A 27,703-nucleotide genomic window follows, 5' to 3' on the forward strand; every position below is an offset into this window, starting at 1 on the left:
CCTCCCAGCTAGACGCGCTGTTTTCTGTGACTGTGAAAAAGTGAAAAGTGGAATTTTACTCCGAAAATCGTAGTTTGTGATTCCGGAATTAGCTGCTTGTGAATTGTCTTTGTGGGAAGTTGTGTTTTTCTGTAAAAAAGGAGTGTTCCGTCGCATGAAATAGTGCTGTCATCGTTTTCCGGGGATTCGGATATTTCGGATTATTGAAAAACGCCATCTTCGAGGAAGAAACACCATCACGAAGCGAAAATGAACAAAAGCGCGACGAAAAAACTGGATGGAGGCTCAGAGTAAGTACCGACCAGATTACAGGTTATCAGGAAAACATGTTGTGTTCCGGCGCTAAATAAACGCTTCTTCATCGCTCACAGTGCACAGGTGCTGCGGAAGATGCAAGACATCTGCGCGGAAAACGTTTATCGAATGGAGCAACTCTGGTCTGCCATGTTCGATAGCAAGATCTGCAAGGATTACATGCACCGCTTGCCGGATCACATGATGGCCTTCTTTGACGAGGTGTACGAGGAAAGCAATCAGCGGAAATGCCGCATCGAGGATGGAATCATCAAGCTGCGCAAGGAAGCGCACGATCTAAGCCGGCTGCTGAATGAGCAGCCCGATCCTCTGCTTCATCTGGAAGGGGAAAAAGAAGAAAAGTTGCCACTGTTGGTGCTACAAAACAAGCTGGACAGCAGCCTTGAGCAGATGCGCAGCAGGCTGCGGGAACGGCTGGCCGTGATCGATGATTTTGCGCTGGAAGCCGAAACGCTCTGCGAAGGTAGGTTATATTTTCGCATCCAGAATGATATGTCTGCGGTTTTAGCATGCTAACCTACTCTCTGTCTCCATTTCACGCAGAGCTTGGTGAGCAGGCTCGGTTCCTGCAGAAGGATCCGTTGCCAACCGAACAAGAGCTGGTGGCTTACCACAATTACATCGATGGACTAAAAGCGGAGAAACTGGCTCGTCTTGAGGAGATAGCTATGCTGCGTCAAGAGATTAAAGGCTATATGGCGGACTTGGAAATCATGCCAGAGACGGACCAAGAGCAGCACTTGTTGAACGCTCGCAATTTCCCGCCGACCAATACCAACATGGAAGGACTGCGTAAGCTGCATGATTATGCCGCCAGCCAGTACCAAGAGCTGCGACGGCTAATCGACGAAAAGCACGTTCAGCTGGCGCGCATGTGGAAATACCTTAATGTAGATCCGGCCATCATGCAAAAGTTCGAAAAGCTTAAGAACTATACACAGAGTAACTTCGACAAACTGTATGCCGAGTATGAGCGCTGTGAAACGTTGCGTCGTGAAAACCTTAAGACGATAGTTGAGCGTACTCGTGCGGAAATTACCATGTGGTGGGACCGTTGCCTCAAATCGGAGGATGAACGGGCCCGGTTCACCACATTCCGGACGCACATCTTCAACGAGGACACGCTGACGTTGCACGAGATGGAGCTGGAGGATCTAAAGGAGTATTATAGTACGAACGAGCACATTTTTAAGCTCATCGCCGAACGGCAGGAAATGTGGGAACGTATGCTGGCGCTCGAGAGCAAAACGAACGATCCAAACAGATACAACAACCGCGGTGGTAAGCTGCTGGAAGAGGAAAAGGAACGTCGGCGTATCGGGACCAAACTACCGAAAGTGGAGCAAAAGCTGCGTGATGCCTGCTTCGAGTACGAGACAAAGCATGGCCGACCATTCACAATTTACGGTCGCAGCTTGCAGGATACGATGCAGGAGCAGTGGATGCGCCGCGAGGAAACTAAACAGCTAATGTCGAGTGCTCGCAAGAAGGCGAATGGCGTCGTCGGAGGTTTGGGAACACCCAGGCCCGGTGGAGCGGACACTCTAATGCTTACCCGTACCGGTGGTGGTGGCTGTTCGTCTACGATGTCGCTACTATCGGCGAACCGATCGCGAATGATGGGATCCTCGCGGAAGGTACCCGTTACACCGTTGATATCAGCCAGCAAACAGGGCACTGCTGGATCGCAAATGAAGCGCAAACTGGCCACAACACCGACGAACGTGATACACGCTAAGCGTTCGCTATTGCGCCAGCTCAATAGTCCTGCACTCAGCATCACTAATCGATCGAACTCCAAAACGGTGGTACCCGGCCGTAAGTTGCCTTCAATCAAGGTGTACGATACGAAGGTAGCCGGTTGCATCGTACAAAAGCGGGTAAGTAAAGGAGGGTAGCAAGGACCACAAGTGATGGTATATGCCGGGCGTGATACTTACTGCTTCATTGTTTCTTCTATAGCGATCACTTCGCAAATCGCAAGGTAAACGCCGAAGCGGGGTGCACAGACAACAGTCACAGCATCAGCTACCATCCGTGGTCATCAGCCCTGCCGAAGGAACAATTCTGCAAGATTCGGTTTGCTACGAGAACTTTGAGGTACGTGTTTCATGAAGATGATGGCACCGGCAACAACATTTTTCATCCTGCTTTATGTGTATGTTCGTCGTTCGTTCGTCATGATGGTATTAAATGTTCGATTATCTCTAAGTGCTACTATCCACCAACAATGTTTTGTGAACCAAATAGCACCAAGATGCAATGAGCATTTAAAGTTGATTCCCAATAACATGTCGGTTTTCTTCTTTTTCTTCTTTTCGTTTTTGTAGAATAATGTCCCCAATCGTTCATCAGTTGTAGCGGCGAACATGGTGCATCGTAACAAGCAAATCAACGGTCACGCACCGGCAATCAGAGTTGCGTGCGATGATCTTGGACTGGCGAACCTGAGCGAAGAGGAGGAGAATCAAGATCCTGTCGCCTCCTCGACCGCGCATGGTTTTTCGCTCCGATCACAACACAAGGCGTTACAAGAAACGATCAGCTCGCGAACGCGCAATGCTACGCTGCGGCTCAAGCCGACTCCCAAGAATTGCCCAACAACATTCTAATAGAATCTGTCGTTGCAATATGCTTGTGGTTCGTTTCATGTGTAATTTATCAGTTTGTCTCTTATTAGTTTTTAAATATGTATCTGTATGCCGCGCAATAGCGGTTACTTCCAAGCGCAGCACAGCTGGGTTATTTGTTTGAAGAAGTAATTTTTAGGCGTACCCTCTTTCGCTCTCTACCCCCCTCGGGTGCATTTTGTTCCATCGGAGCTGACTTGCCGCAGCACCCTTGATCGGAGCATCATATTAAACGGAAATCGGAAGGAATTGAAAGGGTTTGTTACATGAACGGTTAGTTAGTTTAGATTTATTTTGCGTTTCTCTACTTTTACCATTTGTGCGTTGCTAGAGTGAAGGACTTTTAATAATTCGATTCATGTAACAATGGTGAACTTATAATAATCTGAGCGTTTATCATTTTTGCGTTGCCGGAGTAAAGAACTCTTAATAGCTCGATTCATGTAACAATGTTGAAATAAAAGAGAATATACTAACCGAACAATTCCATTCAATTTTCAATTGATTAAATATCACCTTAATTGGCGAAGATTGAAGATAACAGGTAACATATAAATTCAATTGAATTTTTCGTATTACCCGTAATTTTCCGTACCCTGTTTATTTTAGCTATATTTATTTGAAGAAAAAGTAACAAAAAAATAACGACTTTTTCAACTATTCTTTAACTCTGCTGCTGTAAACGAAATGACGCGTTTATAGCCCGAAAAATTGACTTCGCAGGCTCCCGGCAGTTTCGATGCAGCATTTGCGGCAGTTGCAGAAGTTTTATGATTTTACCGAATATGATTTTGTACAGCCAGTTAGTGCAAACCATTTCGCAAATTTCAACCTGACCAAACAAAGCATAAATAATGTTCGTTTACTTTTAGTTTTCGATTCGTGCGGCCTGGCCTTATGTTTCGTGTGGCCCGGGCTTAAGGTGTGTGTGTGTAGGACCCCGCCGCCGTCGTCCCCGCTGCCGTTGCTGTGCTGATATGTTGAAGAGGGTTTTGATTTTTGCACCACATCCGCGTTGGGCAGGCGAAATTAACGCGATCAACGCCTCTACATAACGCTAGCCAACAGCAGCAACAGCAGCAAAGTGGAGAATATATTGCTGAATATCTTGCTGGTGGTAATTAGAGGCAAAAGTGAGTTGCATATTGTCAATCTTGACGTTCTTCCGCGGTGGCCAGTGAAGTGCGTATAGTGCGTGCAAGAACGGTAGCATAGAAAACAAATAAGGTTCAAATCACATCCTCAGCCCCAGCATATCTGCGGTCAGTGGTCAATTACGGTTGATTCCCGTGTGTGTGTGTCTCTCTCTCTGCCCCGTACCAGTTACGGCACAGGCAGAGTTGATTGTTCCGTTTTTTTGTCGATTGCTATACTCCGAAAGTGTTGCGAACGTTCCCAGTTCAAGAATCCCAAAGTTCATCGCCGTGCCGTGATTGTGTGATCGATTATTGCGAGAGGAGAAGGAGAAGGAAGAGGGCTCGCGAATCGAAGTGGCCAGCAGCAGCAGCTGAAAGTGGTTTATGCTTGGATGCCTCCAATCGGTTCGACGGCAGCGGCGTCCAGCAGCGTTCGCCAATCACGTCAGCTGGGAATCAAGCCCCGAGGGTGGGGGGTGTGGGTCGGGATGGCGTAACAAACAGGAACAGATACACCGCCGCATCGTGCGTGCTCTGTTGTGCAAAACCGTGTTGGGCTTCAGCAGAGTAGACAACGAATCAACCACAGGGTGGCCCCACTGGCTGCTGACCGGCCTGTGTAGAGTAATCCTTTTCTGTTGGTTGTGTCTTCCCCCATACGCGTATTGTTATGGGACCTCGTTTCCGATTGCGATCATCAGCTTCCACAAAGCCATTATGCGGTAGTTGTTTATAATTATGCCGAGATTTCGTAGCGCGGCGGAGGGGTTATCGCGGAGTGAGCCGGACGAGTGATAGCAAAAGAGAAAGGACCGAGCACAAAGAAACGAGAGCGAGAGCCAAAACACACTAACACACGGAATGTATGTATGTGTGTGTGTGAGGCGGAGATCCGAATTGTAAATTTATGAATCCTTTTTTGCGCAAGGATTGGGGCTGCATCGTCATTTCGCTTCTTAGCCATTATCATCATCCGGTATTGTTTACTAGAAACAGCAATCTAGAACAAATCATTGTTGTCATTTAGTTATTTACCTTCTCGACCGTCGGAGTTGCTCAAAAGAATCAATCTACTAGTCCTAATAATTAGTGGCTCTTTAAAATACTATTAGCAGACGACTACTACGATCAACAATACTTGACCACCTAGTATGCCGCACGCATGCTACGATCTGTCATCAGTGTGTGGGTTTTTTCTACCAACCTCCTTTTAAGTAGATCGCTAGAAAAAGATAAGAATTAAAAATATAACACAAGTGCAAGGATAGGGGGAAACAAAAAGGGAAAAAGCTTTCCGGAAACTACGGCGGAAATTCAGGAAGAGCAAAACACGCCACATAAAAGTGAACAAACTATGGTTTTGGCTCGTGAAGAGAGAGAGAGAGAGAGCGCGCGGCCGCGCTTTACGAGTGGATAAGTCACCGCATTTTCCACCTCGTTTCGGGGTTTTTCTTCCTTGAACGACCTCTTGATTCTCAACCGCTCATTCAGCACCATCTCTATGTTAATTGTGTTGTGTTGTTGTGTAAGTACCGTGAGCGGTTTTCCTTGCAAACAGACGGTTTTCCACGGGTCGCGACCATTGCGACACATTTTCCACCTGTAATCGATGCTTAGAGAAGAGTCATTTTATTGACAAAATATCTCCTCGTTTAGGTCGCGCGGGTCTGTACCGTCTATGTGCGATTGGGACACCATTGCATCACTTGACCGAGGGTGAAAATAGCGTGTGGGCGATGTCCTGAAATATCGTTTCATCTGTTTCAACGATCCTACGAAGTGGTAGGTTCGAAGTAGGTCGACACCGATGTCAAAATAGGTTTCTCGTACACCACATCACAATCTTCATACCGCATCTCTCTCTATCTCTCTGTCTCTCTGGTGGTTGCTCTCTTTTCGAGGGAATAAGGGTTCTCTTTTCTCACCTCACGATGGTGTTTGAACCAAAAACAAAAAAAAATAACAATCCTTGTGTGCTTCAGTCAAGATCATGCCTTTGAAGAAGTCCAATGCTGTAAGAGTTGCATGTGTTCTGCTGCGTTCGCTGGCTGCGCGAAAAGTGTCCATTCTCCGCCTTTCAGGACCTCGCGAGGGTCTCCACCGTACCACCGTATCCCGAGACAAGCCCCTTCAATCGAATGCGTATTTTCTTTTTATTTCAGCCCCACTGTTGAGCGCGTGATACGAGTGATAAAGTGCGATTAATGTTGTTGCGACGTTACGAATGTGGTGACTTTGTAGGGCTCTTGTGTGAGCAGATGAGGGCAGCAGACGAATAGCAAACATACCCACACACATAGTCGAGCATGTGAACCAAGGACACACCGAGCATCCTGATCCGATCCTGTTTGTTTTGTTGTTTTTTGTCAAGAATTAAACCGAGCTCGAGCTCGTCGTTCGCCCAATTGAGTACCGTGGCCGCACTACAGAGGATAGTGAAGTGATTTTCCCAGTTCATATGCGTGTTGTTTCCAATTCGGTTTCCGTCCTTCACCACCCCGCCGACTGCGGTTGGTGAAAAGTGCGTTTTATCTATTTTCACTGGTCACGTCGTCGCTCAGCTGTGCGCGGTGGTGGTGTTGCGGTGTTGCGGTGACAATTTTCCGTTTTTCACTACAAGCCAAGCTGCAGGAAGATTAATCTGCAAAGGCAAACGCCAGAAAGAAAATCGATCATTACGCTGTGCTGGCTCGACCTCGCAGGGATGAAGGTTACGTCCTCGTTTGGCCCCATCGTCGTCGTTACATAAAGGTAGTGAGCAAAGCACAACCCGTGAGTGAGTGAGCGAGCGAACGAGCGAGTGAGTGCGGTGTGAGCGTGAGCTGCTGTGAGCAATATTATTTGTGAAGGTTGGCAAGGAGGAGCAGGAGGATAAGGATTCCCAAAGACGTGTGCTTGGTGGTCGCGCCGGGTCTTAACGGCTCCACGGTAGGTGGAAGCCTCCATCGGGAACATTCGTCTGCCCTAGCAAGGCGAATCGAAGTTTGAATATTGTTATTCGCCCGGAGGAAGTAGTACTTAATCTCATCACCGCAATCTACTACCGGATTGCGAAGGATCCGGCTAGCACAGCAACTGTCTTCACCAGGGCCGTAAACAGGAAAAAGCCGTCAAACTGGAGCGCCTGCCAGAATATCTGCGTGATACCGTGGACTGGTTTATGGGGTAAGTGTGTTTTGAAAGATTTTTCACGATTACAAACATTCCAGGAATGCCTTAGTGCGAAGAGTTCACTCAGGGAACTAGGTACGTCTGTGTCCTGCCAGCAAATAAAAGGTTTCTGAAGGGTTTTGCTCTGAACAGCATGAAGCTGGATTTATGCGGCAAAAGCAATCAATGTTCTTGATCAATATTAAGTACCAGGAAGCATTGAAAGCTGAGCAGCATGGCTAGCATCATTTGCATGGCTGTACTGTAGAAGGGTGTTTGCAGATGTAGTACTGTCACGAAGGAAGGGGGTGGTTTCCGATAGATGATGTTGTTGCACGACCTTGCGAGCTGAAAGCAGCAGGTTTCCCTGCAGAAACGATACTATTGACGGTACAACGTACTCCCCAACCAGTACACTCTCCGCTGAGTGGTCAATTTCCTCAATCTATTTTTACATCGTGCCATAGAAAAAACAAACCGAGTTATCCTGATGGAGCATAAGAAGCATGTATGACTGTTCCAAGGCGTGAAATGAAAGGGATACTGGATCATTGGCCGAAAATATTGATAAAAAAGTATTTGAAAAACTTTATAGAAACGATCGGTGATTATCATGTTTAAAAAAAATACAATAAATGAGATGAGATATCTTATGAATAAAAATCTAACAAACCAGTCTAAATGCTTCGTATGCAATATCAAAAAAGGTGATTATTTTACGACTTTTCACCCTTGTAAAAAGCCCCCCCCCCCCCCCCCCCCCCCGCTACGAATGGGAGCGCAAGCGTATGAATAAGGCTTTGTAATCTACTCAAGCGAATGTTTCAAAACAAAGCTCGAAATATGCACTCGGGCGTATGGAGCCTCCATATCTAATTAGCACACTGGTGCGATGGCACTAGGACCTTGAGGCATGATAAGAACAAGCAAACAAACGAAGCCAAGAAGCAGTGACAGTTACAAGGTGACCTATAGGGGCAGACACCTAGCGAATGGAAAATGCGGGCCTATTGCCATAGCGCGGTCGTTTTAAAGCCAGTAGAAGCGTTCTAGCGTAGCTAATGCAGAAGGGCGAACCAACCGTTCCAGCCACTAGAAAAAGTGGCCACCTGCGAACTGACGTTGGTATAATTTGCACGTTTACAATGTAGGTCAAACGGGGATACTCACTTAACAATCAGCAACTAAGCAAACCGAATGAACACTTCTTGCAATGTTCGGTTTGTATGGTGATCTGCTCTTGAATCTGGAGGAGACAACAACCTATTAACTTCAGAAGTACCAGCTGCTGCTTTTTTGTTCGTAATCCAAAACGATTCAATCATCATCCATCCTTTGATCAAACAACAACTAAAGCCGATCAACTGAAACTAAACAGAGAGGAAATAAGGTTAATACACAATTTGATGGGATTGAACAACGCTAGTCTATGTATAGATGACCCTCAAAAGAACATCGATAAAGGAGGGGAAATGCTACAATTATCTCTGTGTTCCAGAATGAGTTCGTTGCTTGGGCTTGGTGGCAGCCACACAAAAATTGGGGAGTCTGTCTTGCGCAGAATGGGGGGCTAAAATGATCAAGGTAATGTTTGTCGTTTTGATGTCTCTAAACGAACTCACTGCACCATAACTAAACTATGCTTTATACACTTTGGAAATCGATTTTCTGTTGCATAGAATATTCGTTTTTACAAAGTCTCTTGATGTGGTCAACGAGGAATGACAGTTTTGCTTTTCTTCTAAATTCCGCACACAATCGATGTCTACTTTGTTAGCCGCCCGTTGGTTACTGACATTCTTTGGTTCGTCAGCTACTAGATCCGAACATTCGGCTCAGCTGAGATGAACTCACCTGGATCCAAATGCCACGGGAAGCGTTCTCCTCTTCGCGTTTTGTTTCGGTTTCGGCTCAATTCTTCGACTGAGATTATTTCCGGAGTGCGTTCCGAACGGAAATGTTTATCATAAATTGGAATACAAGCGCTCCCCTTGCCTTGCCTCAGTTCAAAGGGGGAGGACCATCACCGTGTGTATCCCTGGAAATGCGCTAATTGAATCGGCAATCCATAGGATTACTATTGACCACCGCTGGCGCTCTGTGCCGGTCTAGATGCAAAACGCCAGATGATTGGTTCTGATGATGATGCTGCTGCTGCTGCTTCTATTGCTAGCGCCACGGATATTCAGCCGTTCCCAGTATTGGTTGCGATGTTTTAGAGGATTGATGGGGGTTTCCACACGTGTGCACTGTACGCGTATCGCGTCCACCGTGTGCGAGTTCCGCTTTCCTTCTCGCCAGGCCTGCGCCTGTGTGTGTGTGTATATCACAATGAAGCTGGGCAAGCTCCTCGCTCCGATGCGTCGCACACGAACGAAACGACGACGGCGGCGGCGGCGTTGATGATGATGATATGATGTGCCCCGCGCATAGAAGCCGAAACTACCACACCGTGTATTGCTCGAGAAACGGGTAATAAGTGTGGAAAAGAAGGGGGGGGGGGGGGGGCGCACCAGAAGAGAGAAACTCGTGTGGAGCTTTCGCGTGAGCCGTGAGCAGGCCACCACAGACACGCATTGGCCATACACACACACACACACCACCACCACCACCCACATCCGTGTGCTTTCGCGAAGGTGAGACTTGCAACGGCGCGGTGGCCACGGCGCGTGTGTGCCTCACAACAACCCAAACGCACACGCATCTCTGGCTGTCCCTGGTTGGCGCTGGCCGGTATCGTTGCCAGCAGGTCTTAAGCCCCCCGTCAGTCAGCCATCGCGGGTCGTCGGGGGTTGTTTGAAGGCAACGGTTAGTTGGTTTGGGACGCGGATGAATCCGTGGATGACGAGTGATCGAGTGATCGAGTAATCTGTGGAAGGTCCTTGGATGCGTTTAGCATCGACAAAAAAAAGATGCATGATCGCTGCCACAGGTGTATGCGTGTGTGTGTATGTGTGATCGCGCACGAAGTGCGTTCTGTTGTTAGCACATCGCAAGGTGGTGGGTTGCTCCACATATTCTAGGGTGTTATCTTCGCCACCCAAGTGATAAAAACAGCAGCACTCCACTCTTGTGTGCTGCCATTGCCGTGGGTGCTGCTGGTGGAGGTTGGTATCATCGTCATCGGTGCGCCCGGGGGTGTACCGACCACCACCACCACCACCACCACCACCAGCCAACCAGCCAGCCAACCAGCCAGCCAACCAGCCAGACAGAAACGACACGGTGCGCTTGCCATCGCTCCGCGGTCTGTTCAAACAGTGGCCGTCGCTGAATTGTCAGTCAATTTTCACCCTCCAGTCCGTGTAGAGTAAAGGGTTGGTGTTACGGGAGCTCCACGCCGACATTCAGTGGCGTTATAGTCGGCGAGTGTGTGTGTGTGTGTGTGTAGGTGTGTGCTTATGTGAAGATACCTCAGCTGTAGATCGCGCCACAATACCGAGCAGCGTGGCCTAGGTACTACAGCGAGATAAGACAACGCACATAACGTCGTCGGTTGCGATCGATCGATTTCTTGTTTTTCCGTTTCCGTATGTGACCCCGTTAGGTGGCGGTGTGTGCGTGCGTGCGTGTGTGAGAGGGTGTTGGTGTTGCCCTTTTTTTGGTGGAAATCGCATTGCAAACGATAATCAAGTGTGTGATACGCACGCGGCCCGAAAAGTGAGAACGTGGGCAGATCTCTCGCTAGATTCGAGGAGGCGTGTGATGTTGTGATCCTGCTATCTAGAGCGCTCCTGGTCACTTCGTGGGTTTCGGTGTTTCGTTTGGCGTGATCCTACGATCCGTAGAAGCGGCCTCCCTAATGCACGGAGGGGGTATCGGTAGTGGTAGCAGCGGTAGCAGCGGTACCAGCGGTTTCACCAAAATGTGGACCACGGCCGTCCTGAACGCGATCACGAGCCGTGCGACGAGCGCCTCGAAGAATCTGTCGGTGCGCTACTCGACGATACCGAGCAACGATGGCACCGGAGTGTCGTCCACGGCGTCGTCTAGCAATCTGAGCAAGATTATGGGCGGTTCGGGCATCATCCTGCCGCTCGATGTCGAGGAGACGGTCACATGCTTCTGCAGGTTAGTTGACGTGGATGATCGTACTCGTCAGGATATTCTGGAATCGAGCGAAGGAGAACTTCGGGAATTCTGACATTTCATTACTGGGTTAACGATGGCATTGTCATAGGATTAATAGGTGTGAAATTATATAAAGACAATAGAATTTAGTTGGCGCCGATTTGTACGACGAGATCTCGTTGTCGACAAAACTCTTCAATGCATCATCCGGAAGTCAGGAAATTTCAACGTGATTCCTTCAAGGTAGAATTATTACCATATATTGTTCCCGGATACCATAAATTAAAAAGTTATGAGCTTTCGGTGTTATTCTACTCAATTTAAAGTGTCTATTTGAAGCATTGCTATTAAATGTTCTCGAATTCTAGAGAATCAAAATACTTCTTAAAATGTAACACTTCATTTCTCGTTGGATAAAATACCGCGACCTTTCTGTAATGAGGCTTCGAATACTGCATTTTCGAAACATTGACACCATTCGTGAACTAGTTTTAATTATGCATTTACAATTTACAATTTTCCGTGTAAATTCCTGCATCCATCCAATATGCATTTGTCGTGTAAACGCGAATGCAACGAAAAATTCAATTAGCGCCATCATCTATAAAAAAAACGAATGAAACAACCCGGGCAGATCCGGTCATTCATCACAAACACACCTCTTCATACCCACCTCTCGCAGCCCCATCATCGATGAGAGATGGTGATAGTTGCTAGTTTGCGTGGAGGAGGTTGAAGAAGAGCGATGGACATTCGGGTAACAGTGGACAAGATAAGGCATTCGCTCGACCAACAACACTACAACACCAACCAGCTCAACGATGGATGCCATGCACAATGGTCACGCGGAAAAACGCAAATCCTTTCCTTCCTCTCAGCCCGCACTCCCCTCTAGCATTTAGTTAGCAGGTGATCCTTTATGGCTCATGTTTCCCCAACAAATATACTGTCCCAAAATAAAAAAAAGAAGCCAAAACCCGGGAAAAATTCGCACGAACATGTGCCATTTTGTGCAATGGGCGGTCGGTCACCTTTCTCACTTCTCAGCCACCCGAAAAAAACCGCAGTTGACATTAGGAGGTGGTGGGATGGTTTGATGGATCGATCCCCACAGTACATGCCGTACGTCGTACTGCGAAAGGGCGCACACAATAATGGCATCAACCCCCTGTGGGTGAGTCATTTTTCCTGGTTGACCACATCCCGTTTGCTGGTGACGGCGATAATGAAATTTGATTAGCTGCTGTACCACTGACTGGTGGGGTCAATGTTAAGGATGGTAAAAAGAGGGGAGGTACTAGGCATAAAAAAAACTCAAAAGAAGTGGTCGTGATTGTGACACAATGTGGCGCAGATATAGATGCGTACTGACGACGACTGACTTGGTACGGTGAGTGGTTTGTGGCTTCACCATTATGCGTACTGTTGCTGTGTAATCATCTCGATTTACTGCGAAGGTTTTCTTTTCTAGTAGCTTTCTAATCAGCTAAGGCACTTCAATTTTCTACCATCCAACGGCATGCTGCAGCTCTTCAACTCACCTTTGGCCGAAGCTATCGGGCCCCCGGTGCCGTTTATCATCGGTCACTCTACCAATTACATGCTCAGTTGAAAGACGTAAAGCTCTGGCAAAGGACGCAATCATTGCTAAATGTCATAACGAAATATCATAGCAGCCGTTGAATCGGTCGGTAGGTGCGTTTTTTTTGCTTTGTTTGATGTGTCTATATGCTGGACCAGCGCAAATTGATATTTCGAATCAGAGGACCTCGCTGTCTCTTTGCCCTACAGAGGGGCTCATGCCGATGAGTGTTGGTTGGCTGGTTTGGTTTCCATCTGATTCCAAACATGTGTTTTACACTTAAGTCCCTAATTGATTTAGCACAATGAATGCGCCAGAGGAGGAAAGGAAGAAGCGGCTGGGGATGGCGAAAATCGGCGGATCGGTGGCCACTGGATGGCTTCTTTCGCTTATTGTGCGTGCTTCGGGACCGTGCTTCACGTGACCACCGTGCGGATGCGGCTTTTCGCTGCCATGTTGTTACACAGAAGCTGCTGCTGCTGCTGCTGCTGCCAACTTCGTGTTTTGGAAGGTTTCTTTGTACTAAGTTTTTTTTCTTCTGCTTGCGAAAGACGCACACCGATGTGTCCTTGTAACAAGTTATGATCCATTTTCTTTACTTTTGCAACTCTTTGTAGTAGTAAAGGCACACTTGGATGGATGATGTGCGCACAAAACGACGACGACGAACGACGAGCGAGCGGAGGAAAAATTAAAGCTAAGCACCAGTCGGAAAGAGGACCAGCTATCTAAAAGGCCAGCGGATGGAAAATGGAAGCATAAGCCACTCTCTGCACCGGCAGAAGGAAGGGCTTCCGTTGCCTAATTGACTCGTTATCCTTTTTCTCCTTCCTCGGCTCCTCCGCTCTTGATTCTCTGTTTCACGCGCACGCGGTTGCTATGTTGCTGCCAGCAAGGCGGCGTAGGTTGCGGTGTGCCTCTGTCAAACGTGAGGAAATTGACTTAACTCTCGCTCAACGTCCCGTTGGCGGCAACCCCTTTTTTCTGCTGACTGACTGCTCACTTACCTAATAAGAAAAAGGGCACCACCGAGCGGTGGTGTGTGTTAACGTAACTTCCGTTTTTTTTTTACGTTTGGGATGTGATTGGCCCCAAGCGAAACAAGTCCTGACGGCTCGCGATCGGTTGGAGTTGTTCGCCACCATCAGCCACGGGCACATCTTATTTCGTATGGAAATAAAATCATCTCCTCGGCGGCGTGCCAGATTGTTGTGCTCTCTCCCAGAGAGAGAGAAAGGGAGAGAGGGTGAGATGAGCCACGGATAATGGCTTCGCATTCGACCGGTACGGCCCGCCGAGTGTAGAAACTTTCCTCATTCCTGAAACTAACTGTAACATCCGTTGTGTGTGTTTTGGACCCGTTTTTTTTTCGGAGAGAGATAGTAATGTTTTGTGCGGGTGGGTGGTAAGTGCGCTTTTCTTTCCTCTCTCCCAGCTCTGCTTAGTGCGGGATAGATCCGGCTAGCGGAAGGCCCGTATCTGGGCTGAACGTTTAATGGCCGATTCAGTTTGAGGCCGAAAAAGCTGCTGGCGAAGCTCACACCGTCCGTGATATGAGATACATGGGGTAGCGGGGTTCGGGGGGCTTGGGTACGCATCGTATCACATCAGCGCACCGGTACGGTTATCAGCCGCTAACCGCTCGTCTATTTGCCTGTCTTACCCACCCGCGGATGCTTTGGAATGGGGTGTAAAAGAAGTAATAAATCATTCGCTAACAGCTGTTACTAGTAGCTATGCGTTCACTGGAATGGCCGGCCGTGCTCTGGCCGTACATACTTGGCTTCCTTAGCGTTGTTGGTTTTGGTTCATGTCAATAGTGATGATAGTGATTGTTTATCATGTTTGAGTCATTGCTAGCACAACGTCGCGGGTTCTATCTCAGTTTCATTCTGGTATACAGTGTCTTAGGAATGTTTGATAATGTTCTATTTTGTATTTCTTTTATTATTCTTTAGATTACTTTTCCATTTATTCTTGTTACTCTTTCATTACCTTTTCCATTTATTTTTTCTTTCGGTTTTTTTGGTTACCAACTGTTACACTTGTGTTTTACCTTTTATTGTCTTTTTTAACAATTTTTCAATAATATAATTCTTCTATTAAAAATTGCATTTTTTATCTTGTTTTTTTTTTTACTAAACTATTGAACCTAGTAAATGCTATTTCCAAACCTTAATCTGCTATCACCATCGCCGGCTTACTGCTTTGCGTTCGAAAAGTGAACTGATATCCTCCAGCTGTCATTCAAGCGTCCCGCACCGTGACAACTGGGTAGTGCGTGTGTGTGTGTGTTATGTGTGACCCTTGAATAATGGATCCATCAATGTGTCACCGTGACGACGAGACACAGGGCATGTTCAATGAAACCTTCCAAGTACTGTCAGTCTTGCAGCCGCTACCGATCGATCGCAATGGTCGGAAAATGGTTCTTTTTCCAACAAATTTTCCATCACACCGAACAGAATTCGATTCGAGTGTACAAACACTATAACACTTTCCTCTCATGGAGTTTCTGCGAAATGCTGCTGTGCCAGACATCTTCGCGACCCACACCTGCTGCACTGTCAGCGTCTGGCCGGCATGGGATGAGTTTGGGGGTTAACTTATCTGGCAGACCAATTTCGGCTCGGTTCGGCGTTAAAAGGCATCACAACTGTTACCGATAGCAGCGCCTCACCAGGGTAGTCTGCTAGCCTGACGGATCTAACGGGGGGAGTTACCGTATACAACTCACACAGGAGTCGTGCTCAATCGCACACAGTTGCTGCAGCGAAGAGACGTTGATTATCCTTGATAGCACATGTTTCTGGTCCTCGGCATAGTGCTTAAGGAATGAGTCTTGTCAAAACGGATGGTGGAATCCGTAACAGAGGAACCCCGCTCACAATATTCTGTGATCGAGGAACCAACTTCGTCGGTGCGCAGAGGGAACTGCAACGCAACCCGGAGCTGATCGACCACGTCGATATCACAAAAGAGTGCAGCCAACGCGGGATACGGTGGGAGTTCAACCCGCCACAAGCCTCCCACATGGGAGGTAGCTGGGAGCGCCTGATCCGGACGGTGAAGGAGAACATCGTTGCTGCGAGCTCAGCCAAGCGTTTGAACGACGAAGTGCTGCGCAGCCTGCTGGTCGAGGTCGAGAGCATTATGAACGCGCGGCCCCTCACACACGTGCCGGTAGACGACGACTCGGCCCCGGCCCTAACACCGAACCACTTCCTGTTGGGTTCGTCGAATGGCATGAAGCAGCCGGGCGAGTTGGACGACAGCGGCAGCCTTCTGCGGCAGAACTGGCGAACATCACAAGCGTTGGCCAACAGATTCTGGAGGCGGTGGGTGACCGACTACCTGCCAGAGATCACACGACGAACAAAGTGGCACCGATATAACGAACCCATCAGGACAGGAGACGTGGTAGTCATCGTCGATCCCAGGCTACCCAGAAACTCCTGGCCAAAGGGCGTGGTAGAGCAAGTTTTCGCCAGCAAGCAGGACGGTCAGGTTCGATCCGCAAGGGTCAGGACGGCGAACAGCACTTACGTACGGCCAGTCACGAAGCTCGCCGTGCTAGACGTGATACGCCAAGAGTCAGGGGAAGGAGTGATACGGGATGCGCCGGGGTGCTAGCAAGGCTACAGAGATAGGCCGGAATAACACCGGGGAAAGCGACCCTAAAACAAAGACAGATTAGTTAAAGCAGGGTGGAAAGGGACCTTACGATCTGGATGTGGGATTGATAGATAGAAGCTGAAAGGCGACACAGTTGATAGGAGAATCCAAAGAACCGGCACGTGCCGGTAAACGGAAAGTAAATATACACATGACAGGACAGGCGGCTGCTCTTGGGCCGAAGTACGAGACGTCAGTTAGGACGACCGTACTGGGGGGAGTGTTACCGATAGCAGCGGCTATCGGTAGGGCCCACGAGCAGCCACCCGTAGCTCACTTGCGTGCGAGCCTGCACGCAAGTGAGCTAGCAAGCGGCAACTGAGAAAGAAGGCGAAAAGCAACCAGGAGAAAGAAAGCGAAAGGCGATAAACGAGTGAAAAAAGATAACCGCCACGGAAGGCAGACAAGTTTTGAGTCTGCTCGAGGAAAAATAAAGCGACTTCAAAAAGCTGAAAACCGCGGCGGTCTGTTTGCATTTCACAACAACAACAGAACCGATAGTGATTAACAATTTAGAAGAAAAGTTATTTATTTATCACTTTTCACAGGTGCATGGTCCCGGCACGTGAGCGTTCAGTCTATTCGTCCCGTTTTGTTTTGTAATTTTCCCGATAAAATCATAAACAATTCTATAGCGCACAATATGTGATATTAAGCAACCCGGCCACTGGCACTGGTGAGAAGGGACGGTGACGGTACCGCAGCAGCACGAGGGTGGTGGGTTGATGGTGAATTCTGCGTAAACTTTGTACTTTTGCATCATGCTGTTGTCTGGTCGGAATTGCCGACAAAGCGAAACTGTTGCCGCAAAAAAGAAACGTAAAGGAAGAAAAGAAAAAACGCCGGCTAACAACAGCTGCGAATTGAGACATCCATCTATCACCACCGGTCAGGGTGGCGCAGATCTTGCGGTGTTTGTTTGGGAAATGGAAATTCAGATGGAAATGTGTGACTGAGCGGTGTTGATTGTTTAGATGAAGGGGTTTTGCTGTTTTGCTGTTGAAGAACGCCATTATTCGAAATTATTCGATTCGATATTGTTTAGCACGAAATGAATGTTTGACTCGCGGAACGCATGAAAAAACTACGTCCACATCTCTCCGCCATTATCTGCAATGCCGCACATGACATCATCCACGCCACAATCGTCGTGTGTCGTGGAATGGATTCCCTTTTCCTGGATCCTAGCCGATTACATAGCGCTAGGCAGCATAGGCGATGGAGTCATCATCATTGAAACAGAACAGGGGAGAAGAAGTTACTATAGTGGGCAGTGGCGTCATCCTTCCCTGACTCCCTTCTAAATGCTTTGATCTAAACCAGATGGAGATTCGCCCTTTCTGAAAATGTGGGATCACTACTGTCTACTTAGTTTTATAGAGCATTCTATAGAATTAAGAGGCGATCTTGTGTGTTCTGGGTATTAAAACTATCGTTCATCTGACGGAATTGTTTAATAGAAAATGAGTGACCTTACAATTGCTTTCCTCAACTAATTTGAAATTTATCTGAACATTTGTCCACTATCCAGTGCATCACATTAATTTCACTTTAGCTTGTTCTGATAAGCATTTTCACGAACGAACGAACGAATTTTTTCATCGTACATCTGCTTTGATGACTATTGATGGATAATGAAACGATTTCGAGTGCAGTAAAGTTCAGATTTTGTAACGTTTAGTCTCCTTAACTGTCTGCGGTCTGATCATTATCCCTTCCCCCCAATCATCAAATTAATATTCCATTAGCCACAGTTCAGCGCAACCCATCGCGCAACGAGCTCACCAATTTTGCATTTCAATTTGAAACGGCTGTTCGCTGAAAGCAAAAACATCCAATTTGTACCAGCATCGTCACCTTCTCTTCTTGCGCGCCCCGCATATGTTTTCCACCTTGCTGCGAGTGGAGTAGAAAAACAATCATTAAAAAGCTGAATCGAATTGAAACAGTGCTCTTCGCGCTGGTGACACTGACACTGCGTTGTCACGGCAAAGAAGTGAGTTAACACCGTAGACCTACCGGCCCCAAATTGCAGGTGCAGAAACGCGACCACCCAGCAGTGGCGCACCGAGAGCTACATGGTTTAATTAAACCAGCGCGTTTTTTTTTTTGGTGACGATGTGTGATAGTTTTGTTTGCCATTTTTATGATAAACAACGCCATAAAAACGTAACGCTCGGTTATTAGCCGCGGGACGCGTAAATGCGGACGCTCGATTGCGAGGCCGGATACTGTAAAATTTAATTAAAAAAAGAGCCCCCCCCCTAAATGGATATCGTTTTACAAGCGGCGACGGATTGGACAGTTCCAGGTATCTTACTTTTAGCAACAGTGCGAACTACCAAGAGCTGTTTGGCTGCCCGCTAGTGGTGGTCGCTGTGAGCGAATTCGGAATGGAATGTTTGACGTTGATGTCACTATCCCCATGTCCTGGCCCACGGCGACGACGACTGCTGGTGGCTGGCTGGCGGGTGGTGGTGCAGACAACTCCGGTGGAAATGGTGTGGCATGAAAATGCATTCGCCGTGGATCGCGTTTTCCACCATCGTGGTAGTCGTCGTCGTCGTCGTCGTCGTGGTTAAAATTAGACGCTTCTTTCCGTATGTTTCGTTGGCGCCCGACCATTTAGTGCCGAGTAGACGCTGCAGCAGCAGCAGCAAGAGCCATAGCCAAGAAAAAGGAAGGAAGGAAGGAAAGAAGGAGGTCGACGAAATATGGACGACACTAAAAATAAAGTCGCTATCACGGAATGTTATTCCATTTTGTTTTGCGTCTTTTTTGTTGTCGCATTTTTTTACCCCGCTAGCGAATCCTACACACTACCGAACGGTCCAGTGTCCGGTGGCGGATGCTGTTGGAAGCTGTTTGCCGAAAAGAAAATAATGTTGAGAAAATGAAGCAGCTTCTATTGCTGCGCGCGATGTGCTTAGAATGAATTGCAAAACGCCTTGTTTCTCTGGAAGCTATTTTCGGTTGCGACCGTTCTGTTCTGAATTCTAAACGCTGTTCACGCCGAGCTATCACGAGATACTAACTGAAACTAGCAGAACCAAGGTCAGTTAGGTACGTTGTTCAAGATATAGTTTATTGGGCAGTATTATAATTAAAATACGGTCCAACTTTTAATTATTACACCTCTCTTACATCATATTAAACGATTTATCTCTCCCTCACGCGCAAAATCGCCATCGGCCATTGGAGCTGGAATTTAACGGACCGAAAAGATCCGCACAGGATTCGCGGTAAATTACTGGCCTTCCTTTTTCGTTTTTGCCGGATTTAGCGGGAAATGGACTCGTTAAAAAGTCATAAAAATGAGTATCCCATCGCTTAGATGGGATAGTAGAGGATGAGTCGTCTCGCGTCGTCCTTAGGTAGTCCGGGGTGATCCTTTTGCGCGGGAAGTGCGTCACAAGCGCGCCATTGTTGTGGCACCATTTAATGGAGCACATTGCGGAAATGAAGGTCGTGATTCCTTACGGCGGCGATGACGACGGCGGCAGGGTTGATCCGTTGTGGGCCATTAATCTGTTATCTGTGTAATTTAGTGCCGAAGGTCCCGTCGGCTCCTCTAGCTGGATGACGCGATGATGATCTTTTTCGTGTGTGTGTGTGTGTGTGTGTGTCTGTATATTGCGAACTGGGATCTTTCAGTTTATGATATTTTGCTAGGATACTAAAGGTTGTACCGACAAAAGGCCACCAAAGAGTTCAGTTTCACCAAAAAAGGCATAGTTGGTAATAGTAAAAAGCGATTAACTTACGAAATGTTGTAACTCCGTCTGGATGGTGTGTGTTGTCGAAACAAACGAAGGCGGGAGTTGCCTTGAAATCTAATACTCAGCCCCCACGGGATGCAGAACACTCCCAACGTGATCGAAGCGATTAATCGCCTTTCAGAGAAGGTCAATCTACTGGTACTATGTAGATTGACCCGCTATCATCTCCCATTGCTCCAACCAAACCGCCCAGCAACACCAGCACCTACTTGGATGGACGCGGGCGAGCGCCGTTGTGGAAACGGAAGGCAAACTCTGGGCCGTCTTCGATCGAAAAGGTCACTCACATTTCGGCTGGAAGTGACCGAAGCTCTTCGTCCTTGGTTCGCTTCGTAGGGAAATTAATGTAACGCCCTTGGGTAACAATAACAACAACAACAGGAGGCTCCCCGAGCGCCACCGTCGCACAAGTTTGTAGCATTAGCGTAAATGTGTAATTTGCTTTGCGTTGGTGGGCAGTGGTAGCGGCGAAAGGAGGAGAAGTTAGTGCTCCGTCACGGGGCGCCATAATAAGATTAATTGTCGATTGAATTAATTGATGCCATATTTACCCGGCTGCTGCTGCTGCTGTTTCGCGTCCATTTCATGGATGTTTGGCTGTTTTTTTTTTTTGGGGGGCGGCATACACAATGATTGCCAAAGTGCGTGCTTGTGTTCTCGACGAGTTTGAGGCAAATGCTCCACGCAGTGGTGTGTATGTGTGTGTTGTTTGCCCTGCGAAACGAAACCCGAGCAAACATGGTAAACGCAAAAATGATGTTAACTAATGATTCCAGCATCACTGCATTTATCCCCATGCCTTCCATGAGAAGAGGGCTGTTTACGTTTAAAATCTCATTATGTGAAAGTAAACGAATCCCGGTTTGTGTGTGTGTGCGTGTGTATGGTTGTCGCGGATCAAGATTGCTTCCGCAAAATCCTGGCATCACAAACGCCCTGTTTTCAGGACGACGACGGTATTCGGGTTAGTAGGCCTTAAAATCGCTGCTTCCGCGATGCTTATGATGATGGTTAGGATTTGCTCTTCAAGCCTCCTTTGTTGTTGTTTCCAAAGAAGCGAAACCAGTGTGGCAGTATGATGATGATGATGATGGTGATGACGCCACGTCCTCGGTGATGCTACTAAAGTGTTTCAGGAGAAACAGGAGATAGAGCTTCCAAGAAGCGAACGAGTGGCAGCAGGCAATGAAAGGCTCATTCCTTGTCATTACGTTGACCTTGAAAAATCGATCGCACGTGCACGCCACGGGGTTTTGATAGAGGATACCTCGCGTGTAGCGAGTCGATCTGTTATCGTGAACGTTATCCGGAAACGTTGTGTGTCGAAAGGCACTTTCAGGCATTAGTACGATTTTCCCAAATGGAAGATAAAAGGTAAACGTTGCACTGTAGCCGACTATAGTGGGTGATCTTTGAGGCGATGATAACACCCAACACGGCAAGATGAAAGAGAAACACTCAAAAGCCCATCAAACGTCATTTCCTTATCCTTTGCCATGCACGAGACCGGCGCCGGGGCGTTGGAAACTCCTTGCTGGAAAAGGGGAAAACAGACGGAAAATCTTTATTTTCGCTCCCACCAGCGCCCGCTCACCAGAGGCAGCTGCTGGTGCTGCTGCTGCTTTGCATAACATCACCGCACAAACCTCACGCCACCTTTCGCACGTAAAGCGCATGTCCGCCGCTTCTCATCGGCGCAACGCGATGAGGTTCTTCGGTGATAAATATAAGGCCAAGTTGCCGGATGGCCAAGGGGGGTTGGAGATGTTGTGTGTTTTGGAGTTTTGGTGTGTGTGCGGGTGCGATGAGCACGCAGGTTGACAAACGGCGGCGAGAGATAATGTAAAACGGTGAACGATTCGAATTTTCCGGACGGAGTTTTCCTCCAGCTCTCACTTCTCACTACTGTGCCTTCTCACTATAGACACCGTGTGCTCTCATTTTCTTGCTTCTCTCTCTCATCTCTCGCCATAAACACGCTCTCTCACTTTCGATGTGTATGTGTGTGTGTGTGTGTGCGTATGCTCGTGAAGGATTCCCTTTGCGCCCTTAGGGAAAATCGGTGCCTCAGCAAATCAGCTGTTATTTGTTTTTGCGGCCTTTAGTGTTAAAACCCCTTCTGCCACGATGTTACGGTGCGATGCTGTTCTCTCGCTCTCTCTCTCTCTCTCTCTCTCACTCTCTCATTCGCTCGTTTTTTCTTCGTCTCCCTGCTTCTCGATTTACGGTCCTGCGTCGTGCTGCGTGGTGGTGAAGGACCTGCTGCAGTGATTCGTTTAGGCGAGCTTCCTTCGTCCTGCTGGCTTGAAGGGCCTGGCTTTAGGTGACATCATTTGTTCGTTTCTTTCCCGCTCGCTCTTTTGTACATTTTTCCCTGGAAGGATACATGTAAAGCAGGAAAGAAAAGTTTCTTATTTTTAACCGATTACCGCATTATCCTACCTCGCGGTAATGCCGGATATTTATGGGAATCTTTAGTAGGAAGCAGTTTTTATTGAAGACGATTGAATGGAAAATAAAATCTTGGCTTTTGATATGTAATCCTTTTGAAATTCAAATGAAAAATGTTCACTGTTTTAGAATAAAAGTCTTCAGTTAAAAATAACATTAAATATTGACATTACAGTAGTTTGGTAAACGATTTCTTTTCAGTTTTGTATTTTCAAATATCTTATACGTTCTTTTCCCTTTCTTTGCTTCTACTTTTAGGTAAGTCAACGTTCGTCTATAGGCTTAGCAGCGTGAGTCAAGAGATTCCTTATAGAACACGTGGGACTACCTGGAACTTTAAATCCACCACCCAGTATTTATCCAACACCATCTCCTCAGTGTGTAAGTATACATTTCCCCAGTGTGTAAGTATTCCAATATGGGGAAGTTTGTTGTTGCCGAATGAACCAACAAAACCTGCTAAGCGAGGTGCTGCTATATAAGCCGCCATCGATGGAAGGTCGCTGACCACGGCAAGCGGGAATGCAAACAAAATAGATAATCAAACGGAGAACGGTTGCAAACACCGGAGAAGAGGTTACTGCACAGTAGTAGTGGCGTTCTGTAAAAAACTCATTGAACAGAACGACAATGATGTGGCCACGATAGTTGACTCATCACCCATAGGTAAAGACGGTGGTCGTACTCATCGTCAGCTGTAACATGGTCTCGAGGTGGGAGGGGGCCTGCCCTGAGGGCAGAAGCGTGCTGACCGTTAAAGTGTCAATGTCTTGTGTGTTTCCAATGATGGCACACACGATGATCTAACCTCACACCATGTTCGTAAATTATGGGCCCAACTCCCGTAGGAGCGGGACAAGTTAAGTGAGTCCGAGTTGGAGACCGACTTACAAAACACGTTCCGTGTACTGATGGCTTCCATTGGGAGCTTCCGTGACATCGAAATTCAATCATCGGTTCGAAACGTTCGATCCCCGTTAGTCGTAAACACGTGCACATCGCACCGCACCCGGGATCCACAGCTTGTCACGCCGGCTTCAGGTGCATTGAGCTTTTGGGAATTTAGGTTGGCATAGCACTCTGGGTAGTTTCTGACGTTCTTTACGTTAGAAAGTGATTTGCTGCTTATGAAAGTCAAGTTCATTCCACTCTCTGCGTGAGAGGCCTACGCTACACCGATAAGTTTATGTCTGTATGTAGTTTGGAATAGGCACAGGGTTGCCCTTCGTGTTTTTGAGGCACAGTTGGCTTCTTATCAGCAATCGAAACGTAGAAGTCGCGTTCGGTGTAGAAATGTGAAGCTTTGCTTCTCGTCTCTTCACTTCGCTAGCTTGGCCTACTCCAATCAATCCAGCGAAACTTCTTTTCAAATTTCAAGAAAGAACGCATCCTCTTAACCTTCAACGTCCTTAACCCTTTTTGTGCCACCAGCACCTATTGCTGATTGAAAAGGGTGCGACTCGGATCCTTCTCCCAACCATCAAGAGTTCAATTCACATCGTGGATCCGTGACGAACTACCGGAAGCAATTCTGCTCTCTAGTCAACCCTCTAGTCGGAGCACAGGACGCTCGCAAGAGGGATCTACGGGACACCGAGGCCAAGACCGAGAAGAAATCCAAGGCTGTCATCGGCTGCCGACGCTAGATCCCGATGAGCTGGCGGCGTACTTGTGCCTTCTGGGACTGCTGATGCGCGTGGAGGCTGGCTTACAGCAACATTGTTTGGCGCCTGTTAGTGTGGATGTGCTGATGTGTGATGAGAGCCGACGGACGGTGCAGTCGCTTCGCCTGGTGGGCTTAATGCAAGAGACAAGTAAAATACCGTCCTGACATGGGCCCGGGCAATCATAGACCCTCTTGTGCGCTTTCCTAGAAGATCAAAGACCATCGACCGGCGGGGGTGCGGAGCCCGGGGAATGGATTGTCGGAAGATGAATTGCTCTGTTCCGTGCGGTGTGGTCCTTCGAAGGCGCGTGATGCTTTTGCTTTGTGCAACGGAGTGTGGTCCGCGATTTGCTGGACGCGGTTTCACTACAGTTCCGTTTTTCGTGGTTCAGGAACAGATGCATGAAGTCCCCGATACTACTTTCGATTCTCGGTAGTGTTCATCTCTCTAGTGATAGTAGAGTGAGCAAATTCAACTGATAATTGATGTGAACCCGCTACAATCATTCCGGTAGTTCAACTTTCTATTTTGAAAAGACAAGGAAAGAACTAGTTGGTTGTCCTTTTGATTTTATACAAAGTTAAATGTTTACCGTATAATTTTACTTACAGGGGGGTTCTTAAAAATAATCCAATCTGGATCAAGGGAAGCAATTATATTGTCAATGCATGACGGCGCTTCAAACGGATTTTCTTCCTTCAGTTTGGCTCGTAAAGTTGATTAATACCTTAAAATGAGACAATTTTAGATTTGACCATCCATTGATGAATCCCTGTACTCTCGCTTTCCGTGTTCGATATTTTAGCTCTCATTCCCTCTACCCGACCAGATTGGAAGAATCTTCTTCCAAAAAAAAAACCCGAATGCATCGGTCACGCCTTCGAACCAGCTCCAGCTGAAGTGGGAATCAATTTGTGCGGAGATCCTGGACCTGGTACGACGGACATCTCCCGAAGGCGAAGCCCTTGAAAAACAGGGAATGAAACAGGCCTTACAATGAAGGAAGAAATAGGAAGAAGAGTCGATGCCGGTTACGTTCACGTGACCACCTGCAGCGTGGCGAATTGGATTTGGACACATTTCGATCCGAAGTCAGGGGTTTCTTTGGGAATCTTTCAAGGTTTACGGTACGTTGCGTCGCCTGTATCCAGGATTCGGTTAATGGATTGGTCATCGAGGCGACCTGCCCTTCCTTCCACACTTCATTGAGCGAAGGTCGCTGCCGTGGATGTCGAGTTCAGTTGTGGAGTCGTATGGATGGGATTTTTGTAAGTTCATGTAGTAGGTTTTAAAGGGTTTCATTCTTTCCGAGGATATCCTTCTCAATTGTAATGATTATTAATGTTTTAAAGTCATTCAATATCATTACTTTTTGGATGAGTTCATCTAAAAGATCTACTCGGTGTGCACTCGATCTTACTGAAGGCTTATAATCCCAAATGGTTTTACAGTAATGCCTCAAGAATGAGAAACTGGTCGAGGATAAAATTGTCGCCAACGCTTATCACTACTTATCTACCGAACTATCCCAACGAAATGGGAGCACTAAACGAAAGCGAGACTCGGTAACGAGCGCTTATCCCGTCTCGAGAAGTGAATCCCCTTTTTCGGAAGATTCTCTTTCTACCCTCACCCTGGCCTCTGTCCACACAGAATCTAGCATCGAATGTTGGATCGTTTTTCGTTTACCTTTCGTTAAGAACTATCTTCTGAGCAGTAATTGAAGGAGAGAAGATGAAAAAAACGGTCCAACACAAATCGCGCTGACGGCCAAAGATATGAAAGGAAAAGACCCCCATGAAGGTGAGCTTGGAAGACCAACGCCGCCAAGGTGGTGGAAGGTGCTAAAGAGTAGCCAACGTAAAAGGATCCGAATCCATTGAGCGTTAACGGCATTCATGATCTCACCCACCTAACTATGAGTCCTTTTTTGTGCGCAATTGTGTGCGCTGTGTGGATTGGTGTGTATGTGTATGTGCATGTTTGTTCGGTGGAATGCGCTTACACAGATTTGAAAACCTTCAGTTCCCGTCCGGGACCCGGTCTTCGACGTTTGCTGCTGATCTGTGCGAAAAAATGGGAAAACATTTTGCAGATGGAATCGGTCCATCGTTTCCTCTCGCTTTGTTCCCTTTTTTCCCGCCGGTGACTCCTGTGGGCTTCTCCCGTTGCTTTTCCGGTATAGGAAAGTCGGTTGTTCTCTCTGTTGTTATTCTTTTTTCTTCTTTTTCGATTTCAACAGCACAGTACAGAACGGCAGTTCCGTTGTTGCGGAAAGTGTAAACCGAGCAATGCGGAGGATGGCATTGGGTTGTTTATTATTTTTAACTTTTTTTTGTCCGTATAAATGGACATCTGGTGCAAAGGAAGGGACCTACGAAGCCTATGGTCGGTAGATGGGAAAAAGATGTTATTGTGCGCCAAATGGTGTGCTTTTACTCGATTTCGCTTAATATTTATTCCACCTTTACCGTGTCCGCTACCAACACGGTTGTGTGGCACTATGTTTACAGTAACGTTTAGCATCCGTTTCATCATCGGTTAATGTAGAGCAGAGATGCAAGCGTGGGAGATGATCACACCAACAGGAGGTGTGTGAGTGCTGATGAGCAGAATTAATCCACAGCAGTTCTGCCGAACCTGATTGACGTGGTCTTATATGTTAAGATTACATTGCCCCTGGAAAATTTGCAGATGTTTCAGCGAATATCATGGTTAATCAATGCCGTTTGCATTGGTATTTTGCAAATTCAATTGCATTGTCATAATTGGAGAAGGTAATATGTCAATGTATTTTTTAAGATTCCTATTAATAGACTTTTGACTACTTGGAATGAAACGAATTGCCCGCTATCCGAATCAGTTGTCGAGTTGCAGGTGAGAAGAGAGATTCACGGTGCCTACCCCGACGGGAGCGAATCTCTATTGCGTGGAACCGATGTCACGTTGCTCTCGAGAAGCAAAGCATCTCACAGCTAGGTTGTTCTCTTCGTGGCTCTCAGTATGGTTCAAACATAAAATCCAAAGCATGAGTGAGACTGTGCCACCATTCGGATCGGAACGGATCGGACTACAGAGACCGACAAAAGCAAGAACCACCTTCTATGATAAATGATTTAACATTAAAATATGCGTTAAGTTAGACGTTCTTACGACAATAACTAGCTTATTCGTCAAATGCAGAATGATTAAAGTCAAAGAATTGTGCTTTCAAACAAGCATAGCACTACTTTGTTGCAATGGCTGA

General features: G+C 47.2%; 2 protein-coding genes across 3 annotated transcripts in view; both read left to right on the top strand.

Moving 5' to 3' along the window:
- The first annotated feature begins 51 nt into the window (after window positions 1–51).
- Window positions 52–3,353, top strand: LOC125955907 (protein regulator of cytokinesis 1-like). Its single transcript, XM_049687234.1, has 5 exons — window positions 52–290; window positions 372–778; window positions 859–2,195; window positions 2,278–2,415; window positions 2,646–3,353. Exons 1-5 carry the CDS (start codon window positions 250–252, stop codon window positions 2,925–2,927), a joined length of 2,205 nt encoding a protein of 734 aa, XP_049543191.1. The 5' UTR covers window positions 52–249; the 3' UTR covers window positions 2,928–3,353.
- A 556-nt stretch (window positions 3,354–3,909) lies between these two features.
- Window positions 3,910–27,703, top strand: part of LOC125955922 (MOB kinase activator-like 2) — a 93,913-nt gene continuing 70,119 nt past the window's right edge. The window contains exons 1-2 of one of the 2 annotated variants that reach the window (XM_049687262.1): window positions 3,910–4,078; window positions 6,244–7,246. In XM_049687262.1, the coding sequence (XP_049543219.1) occupies window positions 7,242–7,246 (5 nt within the window). In that variant the 5' untranslated portion in view covers window positions 3,910–4,078; window positions 6,244–7,241. Of the gene's footprint in view, window positions 4,079–6,243; window positions 7,247–10,025; window positions 11,303–27,703 lie in introns of those variants that run through there. The other variant, XM_049687258.1, reaches the window with a different exon arrangement.

Source organism: Anopheles darlingi, chromosome 3, assembly GCF_943734745.1.
Source record: "Anopheles darlingi chromosome 3, idAnoDarlMG_H_01, whole genome shotgun sequence".
In the NCBI taxonomy this organism is placed as follows: domain Eukaryota; kingdom Metazoa; phylum Arthropoda; class Insecta; order Diptera; family Culicidae; genus Anopheles; species Anopheles darlingi.

Coding starts and splice junctions, on each gene's coding strand:
- LOC125955907 (XM_049687234.1), top strand. CDS start 250: ATGAACAAAAGCGCGACGAAAAAACTGGATGGAGGCTCAGA. Junction 2,196..2,277: donor GTTGCATCGTACAAAAGCGG/GTAAGTAAAGGA, acceptor TTTCTTCTATAG/CGATCACTTCGCAAATCGCA. Junction 2,416..2,645: donor TTTGCTACGAGAACTTTGAG/GTACGTGTTTCA, acceptor TCGTTTTTGTAG/AATAATGTCCCCAATCGTTC.